Here is a 13,052-nt window from a genome sequence, read left to right on the forward strand (position 1 = left end):
ATAGATAATGGATGGATTTGGCCCGCGGGCCTTGAGTTTGACACATGTGCTCTAAGTCATTGACATTAAACTGTTGCAGTTTTGAACAGAGCTCAAGTGTGTTTTTCAGTCCTGAATACGTCATATGTCTCAAAAATGCCAGAAAAAAATAACACAAGTTGAAAAGTGTTAAATTGCGACCCTGGCTGACAAACTGGATGTCGGTTCTGTTGCCACCTCCTCTTGAAATGACATCGTAGCTGTTGGAGAATCTCCACCATAATATTTGGTTGCTCTCCTTCATTTCTGATTTGTCGTTCTAAAAAACAAAAAAACAAACACACACAAAGCAGTATGTAATGTTTACCAGTTTTTCTCGGTGAGAATGGTGTGTGACAGCTGACAGCGGGGCATGGCCAGTATTTGGCTGCGGAGTTTTGAGACCATGGTGGAGAAGGACGGGTGTCCTCTGTAGCCAGGGAGCAGAGAGAAGAGGGGGTACGTTCCTGAGCCTAAAAATCATACAAACATTATTATGTATCACAAACAATATATAAAAGGGCACTTGAGTGTTATCTTAAGAGGAAAAAAAAAATCCTCTTCAACCTGCTTTGGTTAGATTATCCTCCCCATCGTTCTCCTGCACTGGGAGCAAGAACATGTTGACCTCGGGTGCCAGATAGTCCTGCCCCAGGCCTGGGAAGATATTGCAGTCTAGCATGGACAGAGTACCTGAACACAAACAGTGTGAGAATTTGTGGTAAGTACTTTGTTAATACAACTGCCAAACCAAATACAGCAAGAAAGAACCATTTGGAATAACCTGCTTTTCTGCATGAACTTATCTAAACCTGACCACTGTCACAATAAAAAGACCTGCTCAAGCAGATAGCACGTAAACAAATATTGCTTTTTTAGGCATGACAGTGCCCTATAATGAAGGATAGATGAAAATTACTTTAGTTTTTGGCCAAATCAAAGTGAAATTAATCTGAAGCAAACCAGGAACAAGCAAAAAATATATATTTATGCACTTTTTTGCATCACCAGCTGAATGCATGCAGGCTCCCATGGCAACGCAACACATCCAGTTTACGTTACTGTAACTGCACGACTTCGTTCAGTGGCATCACTAACGTACAGCTCAACAGGTTTGCATCTATAATGTTTCCTTCAGCTGAGAATCTGTATCACTTATACAACAACATGATCCGGAGTAGAACTGGTGAGGAGGCAGCGCTTCTTACAGCCCATTTAAATCCCAAATTCTGAATGAAATGTTCTTTTCCGAAAACATGTTGAGGTTAACTGGCGATTCTAAATTGTCTGTAGGTGTGAATGTGAGTGTGCTTGGTTGTCTGTCTCTAAGTGTAGCCCTGTGATAGACTGGTGACCTGTCCAGGGTGTCCCCTGCCTTCACCCTCAATCAGCTGGGATAGACTCCAGCCCCCCACAACCCTAGTGAGGATTAAGTGGTGTATAGATAATGGATGGATGGAAGTACATTTATTATTATTCAAACCTGACTCCCAACGCATCAGTACCATCTGCCACAATGAACAACCAAGTCACTCCCTCTTTCCTATTGGAGAATACAAAAACTTGGCTCAGTGTCACGATGGGTGATCTCCTGCCAGGCTGTGACGAAAAACAAAAAAACCAGGAAACCAGAGGACTTCAATCTAAACTACAGAAACCCAGAAGCAACAAAAACTTGTGACTCTGTCCATTCCATTCCAAACCTCATGACCCAGCTGAAGCTGAGCAAAACAGAAGCACCTCTGTATGAGATGGAAATCCAGGGACAAATGATGAGCACCTAAAAGAAGAAAACACATCCACGGGACAAACTGAGAAGCTAAGAAGAGCAATGTGAGAACCACAGACTGTCGCCAACCAGCTGACAAAGTCTACAAGCACAGTCAGAGACGGCAAAGCAGAAAGACCTGAACAAGTTGAAACCTTCAAGAACCAAATGAAAGAAGAGCCCCAGGGCAAGAACAGTCGTGCCAAAACTGTAGTGAACCGGCAACTTGGATGCAATTAAATGCATCCCAAATCTAAGACCTGAGGCTCACCCAAGACCATTTTTTAAACCTCAAGCAAGAACACAAAGCTGACAAGGAGCAACACATGGTGAAGTAGACATATTGAAGGAAGTCCTTGAGCTATTGCTGGACTATCACTTGTAGTCACTGCCCCTGACCCGAAACTGCATCGACGATCAGTAAGCCAAGATGCCTGGTGCGGAATGAGAAGCTCACCAGTGCGATGTGCTGCAAAGCTGACGCCCAAAAGATGTCTCCACTAACCCAAGAAGAAGCAACTCAAACAATGGAGCAAATGATCAACAATCAAACAATCAAACGATATATCAAGCAGGACAGAATTGGAACTCCTCAAGCCGACTACGGCCATATTTTTAAAAATCCTACTTTTCTTCAGAAACGAAGAAGAGACAGAAGAAGACAAAGAACCTTGATTAACTAGAGAGGCCTCAGTAGAGGGACATGGTTGCCCAATGCATGCATGTTTACCTGACTCTGTGTTTTATTGTGTACCTACTTGAGGATGAACTTGCCTTAATTTTGCCTTAAAATGAGTCATAATGTAACAAGAGCTTAGTCTGTCATGTAACACAGATAATGTGCATGGAGGGGAAGAGTTTCGCTGTAATTTACGCCTCCAGCTGAGCACCTAAGATGTATGACCTTGAGCTGACATTGACCTTCCCTCCAAGGTCAAATGTCACATCACCAATATGGGCTCCTATCTGATTGCAGTAAGAAACTATGTGTTTATGGTACACCTTTTCCAAGTATTAATGCATGTAAAATTTGTGATAATTTAAGACCTTCAGTGTGACCTTTGTCTAAATTTCATATGTTACATCACCAGTTTATAGGCCTCAGATGCCTTCCTACGCTAGTATACTAAACTTACATCTTTTTGTGCATCTTTAGTCATACACAGCTTTTTTGGTCAATGCGACCTTTGACCTCTGTAGCGGTCACCAATGCATACATCGACCCCAAAATCTAATCACCCCGAGAAGGGACCGTACCGAGGTCATGTATGAAGTTTCAGGTTCAAACTCCCGTCCAGTAAAGTGCTAGACTGTTAACATACAAAAAAAACAAAAAAAACATGCATGCACAAAAACACACGGGCACGATTACTCTATAGTTGCCCATCGATGGGGCAATGGGGCAACTACAATAAAAAACTTTGAGTCACTGCTTGGGTAACTACATGACCTGGCCATAAGGCTTCATAATCAACATAAGAAGATTCCTGAGAAGCAAACTGAGACAACAGTCTTATGCAATACAAGCCACGACTCAGACTGCCTGTACAACCTTGCAGATGTAACATAGGATGGAGAAATTAATCCGCCGCAGTGACCATAGTCTTAGAAATCCAACATTACTCAATCTACGATACCAGGCCACCAGGACCAGGACTAAAGAAGAACGCCTCACATCTGAAGTGCTGCTGTATGTACACATGAGACACAAACACCCACCTTCTCACTGTCACAGACAGAAAAGACACAGAGAGACTTTTATCCTAAACATGTATACTTCTAAAGTGTTTTTTTGTTGAATGCTTGCAATCTGAGTTATATTACAAGTTTACAATCATGCAACCTAAAATTCCACAATTTGTATGCATGTTTACACTTTTTTAATATCGCAGGATGAGATAAATGTGTCCCGCTTGTTTTAATCACACAGTCAGTGGTTTTTCAGATTTGTAATCATAGTAGATATTTAACAATTATACTCGTATTTTTAAGAAGTACACTTTAAAGGTATTTGGCCTCTGACCTCTGATGAACACATGTCTGACTTGACATTCATGACTAGACGCTAATTTGGATTTCAAACTACTTTCTGTATAAAAAGAAAGTCACTAGAATGCAATGATTTATTTAGTTTCTTCGTTTGACCTAAATAAGGGCTTTTCTCTTTGCTTCTCTTTCTTTTCCTTAGACTGGGGCTTCTTATGTCACAATGCAACGGTGCTTCACTTTTCTTTGTAACCATGAGCTTTGACTCTTAGTATATTTACTTTGGCATGCTTTCTCAGCACAACTATGCCAAGGTGCCGTACTTTCTCTGTGTTTGTGATTGTCAGTGCTACCGGGTATTTCTTTGTGTGGGAACTGGAGGTCAATAAAATCATGACTTCTGATTATAAGACTGACCAATATAAACAGATATATTTCCTGAACAGTCAGCCTGAAATGTTCCTCTCACTTGGCCTGTTTTAAAAAATGTCCCCGATTGTAAACAAGAACAAAATTCTAATCATAAAGAGCAGTTTATCTCACACGAGTGCTGTTACCTTTGTATTTGAGATGAGAATGAGCCATTAACTTGTCCACCACCATATGCATGTTCTTCAGATTTCTTGGACAGAAATCATCCCGTCTGGCCTTATTCTGGAGGAACACTGGACGAGAGTGACATTTAAGGGAGACAAACGTGAACCTTGATATGATTACATGTGGTTGGTGTGTGAGATAGTGTGTTTCTGCATGAAGCAGCTACCTATATGAGGATAATATTCTGCTCCGTCGTCGCTGCCTGAAGAGCCGGAGCTGTCGTGGCTCGCTGACGGAGTGGATGGTTTCAGCATCTCAGCAGTCTGAAGGAACCTGTTCACCAACATGACATGACATGACAGAACATAACTTTCTTTGTGGCAGTGGCATATGCAATCATGTGGCAACAGCTAGGAGGGTTGGGTAATTGTTCATAACGAGAACTTGCAAACATATATACGTACGAGTAACTCAAATCATCAGGGGCCCTCATCTCTAATTTGCTTGAAACTTGTTTTTTTTTATATCACAAACTGTTGTTTTTGTGGTACAACTTAAAAGTTCAGCAAAAAAAATAAAAAATCATTAAGCATTTTATATTAAAATATGTGTTGTATTATTATGACATGCAGCGACACATGATTCAGGAAAAAAAATCACTAGCTGTCCTCTGCATGATCAATATTTTTCTTACCGTGTGCTCAAAGATCAGAATTTTCATGACGGCTTCAATTTATTTTCATTTTTCAGCTCACCGACAGTCAGAGACTATTTGATCTACTTGTCCAGTATTGCAGATTTAGAATGAATGACATGATGAGAAATAACAATGAAAATTCCAGGTTTTCATGTTTGTTAGCTGCTGAGATATTGTCATTCACACACAGCCTCAAATTTCAATGTGTGAAAAAAATGTGCTAAAAAAGGATTCATGGGCAACCTTTTTTTATTATTATCTAGGGAAATATTTCATATATCAAGCTGAAATGTTATAGATATCTTTATAAATATCCTTATTTGATGCTTGAAAAATCTGGAGCAAATCAGAGATGGTCGAGCAGAAATTTCTCTAAAAAATTGGATGAATTACGGTGACCCATATGTAAACACGCAATCAAGATTAACTTCTCAAACATTAAAAGAAGCATCAACATGCACAAAAGACAGTGAAGAAGCTATTAAACATGAATGCAGACAGTGCAGGATTTAAGAAATTCTGAAAAATCTGCTTTGCAAATGGATCAGTGAAACGCATTTAACACATTTTAAAGCCTCAAAGATACATGAAGTGAGTTTAAGTAAGAAAGAAAATTAAGTGAAAATAAATGTATATGTATAAGAGGACGCCATGAGGAAAAGTTTAATTCTATTTTGCACTTTCTGCTCCAGATATGTGTATGTGGACAGCATCTAGGTGTGGTCGACGGGGATAAAGCTCCTTGTTATGTTCAGTGTCATTTTGACGCACACACAAATAATATGTTAAACCACAACTCCGGTCTGTCTTCACATTAGACTCATTCTGTTGTGTAGAAACTGTGGATGTTGCCAAGCTGCCTGTCTGATCCTGACTGGTCAGTAGAGACACATCCTTCAGCGTAGGTCCCGCCCGCAAGAGTCGACATCACAGCAAGGATTTGCATTTTAATCACAAATTTATTGTACTTGCAATAAAACACTTTTTTGAGTGCCATGACTAAATGTCTGAGTAGACTCTCGTCTTTGAGGTAGAAGGACTTCCTCTTTTTTTTTTTTTTTTCTTGAGATGCCAGAGGTTCCTTCAGTCCTAACTGAGCAGTGAGCAGCCCTGGGTGTTTACCTACCAACTGCTCACTAATTATTATGACTTACTAAACGTTCCCGGTCATTGAAGTTGTTAAATATTGATGTGCATGTTTTTCTCCACTTTCAAGGCTAATCCAAGCTTCCTCCTGTCTATCTTATTGCAGCATTTGCCATACAGTTATCATTTTCAGGTTACTAAAAACTCATATTTGATTTAAAAAAGAAAAAAAAAAATGCCAGCTTTAGCCAAGATTACTACACAAAAGGAAAGTGACTTTCTCATGACGCAACACTTATTCAGATTATCTATTATAATTCAGTTTGACTCATAACAAAATTCCTGACAGATACTCGTTGTACTTTACAAGATGAATGAACGTTAGCACATGTTCGACAGGCACACAGCCAGTCACATTCAACCGGTCTGGCTTTGCCCCGCATTTGCTGTTTGCTAGACCAACTGACAGCATTACATTATTGAGCTTATGAAAAAGTGAAAGCAAATATCCTTTCAAGACACAACATGAAATGCTCAACATTCCTTCCAGCCAGACCCGTCCTGAGAGCTGCCCTCTCCATTCGTCATGTGAGCCTGCGCAGTGAGCAGCACACAGAGCCCACGCAGACGAACAAGCTGCTTACCTGTAGAGGTTTAGGTCGGTGAACCAGTCTTGAACCACGATCACAACGTGGCACACTGTGAACAGGAAGGCGGCGATCTGAAGGGACTGTTGACAGATTACACAGAGTTGTTCTTACATTAGAATGAACAGTATGTGTCTACAGGGGAATTACAATAATCACTAAACCATCACAAAACAATAAATCTCAGGAGTAGTGGGACACACACTAGTTCATGTACCGCCCTCTACAGGCCATTCACATACCTGCATCTCAACGTATGTATGAGGAAGGTTGTACTCTGGAGGCAACTTCCGGTCATTGTTTATAAGATGATCGAGGATAGAAGGGCTGAGCATTGGCTGAAGAAACAGGAAGGGCAGTTAATAAATGCCACTCGGTGCTTTGGCGCTGATCGACCCTCAACCACAGGCGGTTTTACACACTCAAAGTTACTTCTTTCAATTCTGAGGTGACATTTTAGTCAGTTTATGAGTTACTTCAGCAATCTGGCAGCACAGTAAAAATACTACAGCAAAGGAAAAAGAGACTGTCAGTCATTCTTACTTGTGTGTCCAAGAAGATGACTCTCTCCTGAGTGATGAAGAAATCAATGCCTGTGCTCTGGTTTCCTCCTCTTTCCTTAATTTCTTGAGTCTGGGCTCTGAACACGTAACTCCTGTTCAAAAAAACATCCGGAATTATCTAGATTTTACAAAACAATGTTTATATTAATGAAAGTATGTGCAAATTGAAAGAGAAGTACGTATTACAAATGCAACTGAAATTGACAAGTGAATGTACAGGATGTAAATGTCTGTAACAGTTAGGACGCTATAACGTTCCACTCTATGGAAGCATTATATCGCCCCTGTGTGTTCAGAATGAGTACCACACTTTTTATGCGCAGCCTTAAAATTCACCACAGGAGGAGGAAATGAGTGAGTTGTTCTTCAGATATATGTAAATAATAAGCTTAACCTATCTGAGTCAGGCATTTGTACTGAACACAGAACAGATTTTGCAGGACAAGCTCTCCCAGCTGAACGTGCCAGACTCCATCTGCAGGTGGATCACAGACTTGCTGTCTGACAGGAGGCAGCACGTGAAGCTGGGAAAACCCATCTCTGACTCCCGGACCATCAGCACTGGATCCCCTCAGGGCTGTGTTCTCTCCCCTCTGCTCTTCTCCCTGTACACAAACAGCTGCACCTCCAGCCACCAGTCTGTCAAACTCCTGAAGTTTGCGGACGACATGACCCTCATTGGGCTCATCTCTGAAGGAGATGAGTCTGCATACAGGAGGGAGACAGAGCGGCTGGTGTCCCGGTGCAGGCTGAACAACCTGGAGCTCAATGCTCTCAAGACAGTGGAGATGATTGTGGACTTCAGGAGGAGCACAGCCCCACTCCCCCCATCAGCTTGACTAACTGCCCAGTGGACCCTGTGGAGTCTTTCTGCTTCCTGGGCACCATCATCATCCAGGACCTCAAGTGGGAGCTGAACATCAGCTCTCTCATTAAGAAAGCACAACAGAGGATGTACTTCCTGCGGCAGCTGAAGAAATTCAGGCTGCCAATGAAGATGATGGTGCACTTTTACAGCTCCATCATCGAGTCCATCCTCACCTCCTCCATCACCATCTGGTACGCTGCAGCGACGACCAAGGACAAGGCCAGACTGCAGCATATCATCCGCTCTGCAGAGAAGGTGATTGGCTGGAATCTGCCTTCTCTCCAGGACCTGCACACCTCCAGGACTCTGAGGCATGCAGATAAGATTGTGGCCGGCCCCTCCCACCTTGGACACGAACTCTTTCAAACACTCTCCTCTGGCAGGAGGCTTCGGTCCATCAGGACCAGAACCTCACGCCACAAGAACAGTTTCTTTCCATCTGCCACCAGCCTCATGAACAATGCCCAGGACCCCCACTGATTTTGTCCTAAATCAGCTGGGATAGACTCCAGCCCCCCACAACCCTAGTGAGGATTAAGCGGTGTATAGATAATGGATGGATGGATGGATGGATGGATGGATGGATAGATAGAGGACACTGACATCATGAGATGACATTATGCATAATGAGAGATATTTTGGTAACCCTTGAAAATTTTTTACAAATATGTGTGTAGTTACTGAATTGAGGAAGAAATTAGGAACTTGTGGGCCGTTTTAGAGCAGCCCAAACCTTTGTGCATGCTTTGACTGAAAGAACAACCCTTGCAGAACCTTTTTTCAAGGCCATTTTTGGAAGAGAAAGAAACATGCATCCCAAGGTGGCTACTTCTGAGCAGCCCAGACAAACTGCTGTGTGGGTCTTGACGCTGATTGGATAAACTAAGAGAAGACAAATGCTTATTGTTTAAACCTGAAGAGGACAACAAAACCCTTTTTTTCTGCCCTCGGTGAGTATCAATGTTCTGCTCTCAAACCCGGCCTAAATATAGGGCAACATAACAAATTTGTTTTATTTCAGACATGTTCATAGAACTGGAGTCACATCTAGTCATTACTGTTTGTCGGTGAAGTTGATATTGCGCTTTAAGCTGTTGGTTGCACATCCTAATGGGAACAGAAAGGTTTTAGAGGGCTGATTATGGGGCCGTTCGTGTAGACATTTGCACCACTTCGTACCCAGCCAGAGTCTCTGCATTGGAATGCCAACTACAGAACAAGAGTGGAGAACCAACCGGGAGATGTTAACAAATCATTGAGTAATGATTAGTTCATAACTATCCGTGAATCCATCACACTCCTCACTTTCTTCTTAAGTAGTTTAAACACTAAACACAAGCTATTCATTCACTATTCATTACTTAAACATTAGTTATTCTTTTTGAGCATCTTCCAGAAATGAAACATCATCCTGAGTAGTTATTAGTACTTACTCATGATTTAATGATTACCTCACTGTATTGTTAATATGTCCCATCAGTTAAAACTGATGCTGAAAACTGAAGCAAAATCATTCTCGCGAATGATTTACATGTAAAGTCAATGTGAAGACGCGAATAGATACGAGTAAACATCCCGCGGCGCTAATCATGTGATTAGCGTGGCGCGATTGACGCGAATTGAGCGAGCTATTCGCGCGAATGACGCGATTCTATTCGCGCTAAATGCAAATGAAGAGAGTAAACTCAGTGCACACACACGTCCAAATACACGCGTAACGCGCGAATAGTGCGATGAATTCGAGTCTGGTGTGAACACTGCCAAGCAATTTACTAACTTTATCTTATTCTTGATGCTACCCCTGACCTTACCTTTGATCCTCCTCAGGAGTGTTGGCAGACAACAGTGACATGATCGTAGATTTCCCGCTGCCCTGCAGGCCGATGACTCCCACCACCAACATGTCCGTCTGGTCCCTCAAATACTGCAACACACAACAACAAACACCACTTCCTTCAGTGAGTACACCTAAAACATCATTAAATCTTCTGACCTCAGTCTACTTACATTACTAAACACTAACTCACCTCCATGGCACTGTCACACCAGTTCATCTGGTCATCCACCAGCTTGATGCTGTGCTTCATCTTCTCTGGAGGAAGGAGTTTGGACTGGCCAACCATGGCTGGAAGTCACATAAAAAGATTTAAGTTGCTTGTCTCTGCACACATAATTTGGGCTTTATGCCTGTGCAAGGAGGGTATTTTTACATTTACAGTATTACATTTTTTATTTTTTTTTGTGAAACATAAAACAACTTACGGTCCACAGCACTACTTGATGCAGAAGCACCCATTCCTCTGTTCTGAATTTGGTATACTGGCTGGGTGGGACGCTGGCCTTCCCTCTCCATCTTGGATGGTCCAGGACCAGAGGACTGAGCTGCTGCCTCTGGGGGAGTCCCTGGCTTCCCTGCATCATCTCTGGCTTTCATCAGCATGATGGGCTTCTCCAGGACCGGCGCTCCAGTGATGGGTGCATTCTGGGATGGCTTAGCCTTGGAAAGGATTCAAGGTTTGATTAGAGGTCGAGGGCTTTCAAAGATATAAACTACACTTTTTGAAATGATCACTTATTAAATGATTTATTCTAGCAGTTGGCATATTCTGGAACTTTGAAAAAAAGCATCCTCAAAAGTAGCGCTAAACAATAAGCAAACAAAATCTAAATGTGATCATTTTGACAGATTTGTGATAGTGATAGACATATGTAGTGGGAATGAGATTTTTGCTTTTTTCCCACTGAAACAACATAAAAATGAAGATGTGGTTGTTGCTGTAGTCTGTACCAAACAAGAACATGAGTTGCAGGCCGTTGCATCTCTGAAGTGCAACAACGCTTCATTTTTAATGGTATTTTGTGACACATTTCACCTTGATTGAAATAAATGCAGCTCCTGTGATTTCAATAGTGCATTTAACCATTTCAATATTATCCTGATTGACTGCTAAGGCCTAGTGTAGATGTCATGGTTCCCAAACTGTGGGATCAACCTGACTGTTCTGTAAGCAAAGTAACCATGCAGTGTGTTACTGATTGTATACAACAGATAGAGCTGCAAATGGAGCTAACATACCCTCTCCCCTGGAGGTTTTGCAAGAATGATGGGGGTCTTCTGAATGAGAGGGCCTGGTGGATCCTCGCTCCCATCCTGATTAGAAATTTTTACAAGTACTTCAGTCAATGTTATGATACACTGAATTTCAAGCAGTCAGCAGTCAAGGCAAAACAGACTTCGTTGATTTGTGTCTACATTACCCTTCGTTCTCTCGGTTGGTATTCTCGATCTCGACTGGGACCGGACAGATTTTGCCCCGGCGGTCCAGCATCTCTGTCTCCCCGACGTCGCCTCCTCCTGCGTCCCTGCCCGTACATGCCGGGCTGACTGTGGCCGGACTCTGACATGTCGCAGCGGCTGAAGTGAGTAGGAAGCTAGCTAACCGCTCTGTGACTCCCCGTTCAAGCACAGGTGAGTGAAAGATAACACGTCCACCGAACTGTTGTCGAAACTGAAAGTCTGCTGCGAGCTACAAACCTGTGATCGTTACTGTCGTTGTCGTTTAAATTCGTTAGTTAGCTTGAAATGCTACATTTACTGCTCAAGCACTTGTCTGTGGACATAAACAGTAGCCAAAGAGTCCCGGTAGTTCGCTTGATTTAATTCACGGCGCTTACCGTTACAGGGTGACGGAGCGGCTCACCATTAATCAGAGCGCTGGGAGAAACTCCGCCCGCCCGAAAATCCCCTTTCAAACAGACAAACGCATATTGTTCCTCTTGTAAAAGAAGCCGTTTAGAAACAGGGTAAGGACATGGTTAGTTCCCCCCACTTCAATTTCAACATGTGCACTGTATAAAAGAATACAGTAGGAAACATTATTTTATACTCTTATTCTCTGTTTAACCTTGTTCTGCTATTTTTGTTTGTCTTTATCATGACATACTTACACATTTTCTTAAAAACTTAGTATTTTTGTTTAATATCGTACAGTTCAAACCAAAATATTTAATTTACTCCAGCAAATAATCTTTCAGCGCCTTAACCTCAGTAACTTGTTGAATAAACTCATAACGCCAGTCTTATTTCCGTATTGGAAAGCACTTTTGTTCAACGACTGTTGTGTAAAATATACCAATTTGAAAACAACTTGACCTTACTGTTAAGGTGTTGTTGCGCTATTATATTTTTACTTTTATTTATGTATTCATTCATCCATTTTTTAAAATGTATTTGTTTATTTCTTTTTAAATAATAATAAAGAATTAAAAAAGAAGACGATGAATACAAATTAAGTTTTACTACTTCTACTACTACTACTAATAATAATAATAATAATAATAAGAAGAAGAAGAAGAAGAAGAAGAAGAAGAAGAACCTGAAGTGTTGTTTCAAAAGTATGGTTCAAGTAGCCGGAATTAACTTTGAGTCAAACTCGTCAAAAATTTCTTATCAAATCAAAAAATTAAATTTATAAAATTCAAAACAAAAACTGCTGTTGGAAGTAGTCGAGCGGCTAGCATTCAGCCTGAGAGGCATATTGTCTAAGCCATCAGAGCACAAAGTGATTAAAAATTTTACTTGACTTCTTACGAGACACAGGGCTTAGAAACAGAATATTATTTTTTATTTATTTATTTATTTATTTATTTATTTATTTATTTATTTATTTATTTATTGTGTAGCTTGCATGCTACTCATTTTTTCTGCAAAGCTGTGAGCCATAACAGTGGTCGTTTACAATGCATCCGGAGGGTGGCGGTAGTGCGCTAAGTTAGTCCGCATCCGCCGTTAAACGCTCAAAGAAGAAGAAGAAGAACGAGCGGCTACAAAGCACGCTGTTGCATTGTGGGAGTTGTAGGAATTTCTCTTCCTGGTAAAACC

General features: G+C 41.4%; 1 protein-coding gene across 1 annotated transcript in view; it reads right to left on the reverse strand.

Moving 5' to 3' along the window:
• Nucleotides 1–11,829, reverse strand: part of smg9 (SMG9 nonsense mediated mRNA decay factor) — a 13,304-nt gene extending 1,475 nt beyond the window's left edge. The window contains exons 1-12 of the mRNA XM_008285034.1: nt 11,429–11,829; nt 11,247–11,321; nt 10,433–10,667; nt 10,198–10,295; nt 9,982–10,094; nt 7,283–7,394; nt 6,982–7,077; nt 6,737–6,822; nt 4,536–4,642; nt 4,330–4,437; nt 586–711; nt 347–491 (exon numbers count right to left, since the gene is read on the reverse strand). Coding sequence (XP_008283256.1) covers nt 347–491; nt 586–711; nt 4,330–4,437; nt 4,536–4,642; nt 6,737–6,822; nt 6,982–7,077; nt 7,283–7,394; nt 9,982–10,094; nt 10,198–10,295; nt 10,433–10,667; nt 11,247–11,321; nt 11,429–11,575 — 1,448 coding nt within the window. The 5' untranslated portion in view covers nt 11,576–11,829. The remainder of the gene's footprint in view (nt 1–346; nt 492–585; nt 712–4,329; nt 4,438–4,535; nt 4,643–6,736; nt 6,823–6,981; nt 7,078–7,282; nt 7,395–9,981; nt 10,095–10,197; nt 10,296–10,432; nt 10,668–11,246; nt 11,322–11,428) is intronic.
• Nucleotides 11,830–13,052: the final 1,223 nt, after the last annotated feature.

Source organism: Stegastes partitus, unplaced genomic scaffold, assembly GCF_000690725.1.
Source record: "Stegastes partitus isolate 25-593 unplaced genomic scaffold, Stegastes_partitus-1.0.2 Scaffold383, whole genome shotgun sequence".
NCBI classification, from domain to species: Eukaryota; Metazoa; Chordata; class Actinopteri; family Pomacentridae; genus Stegastes; species Stegastes partitus.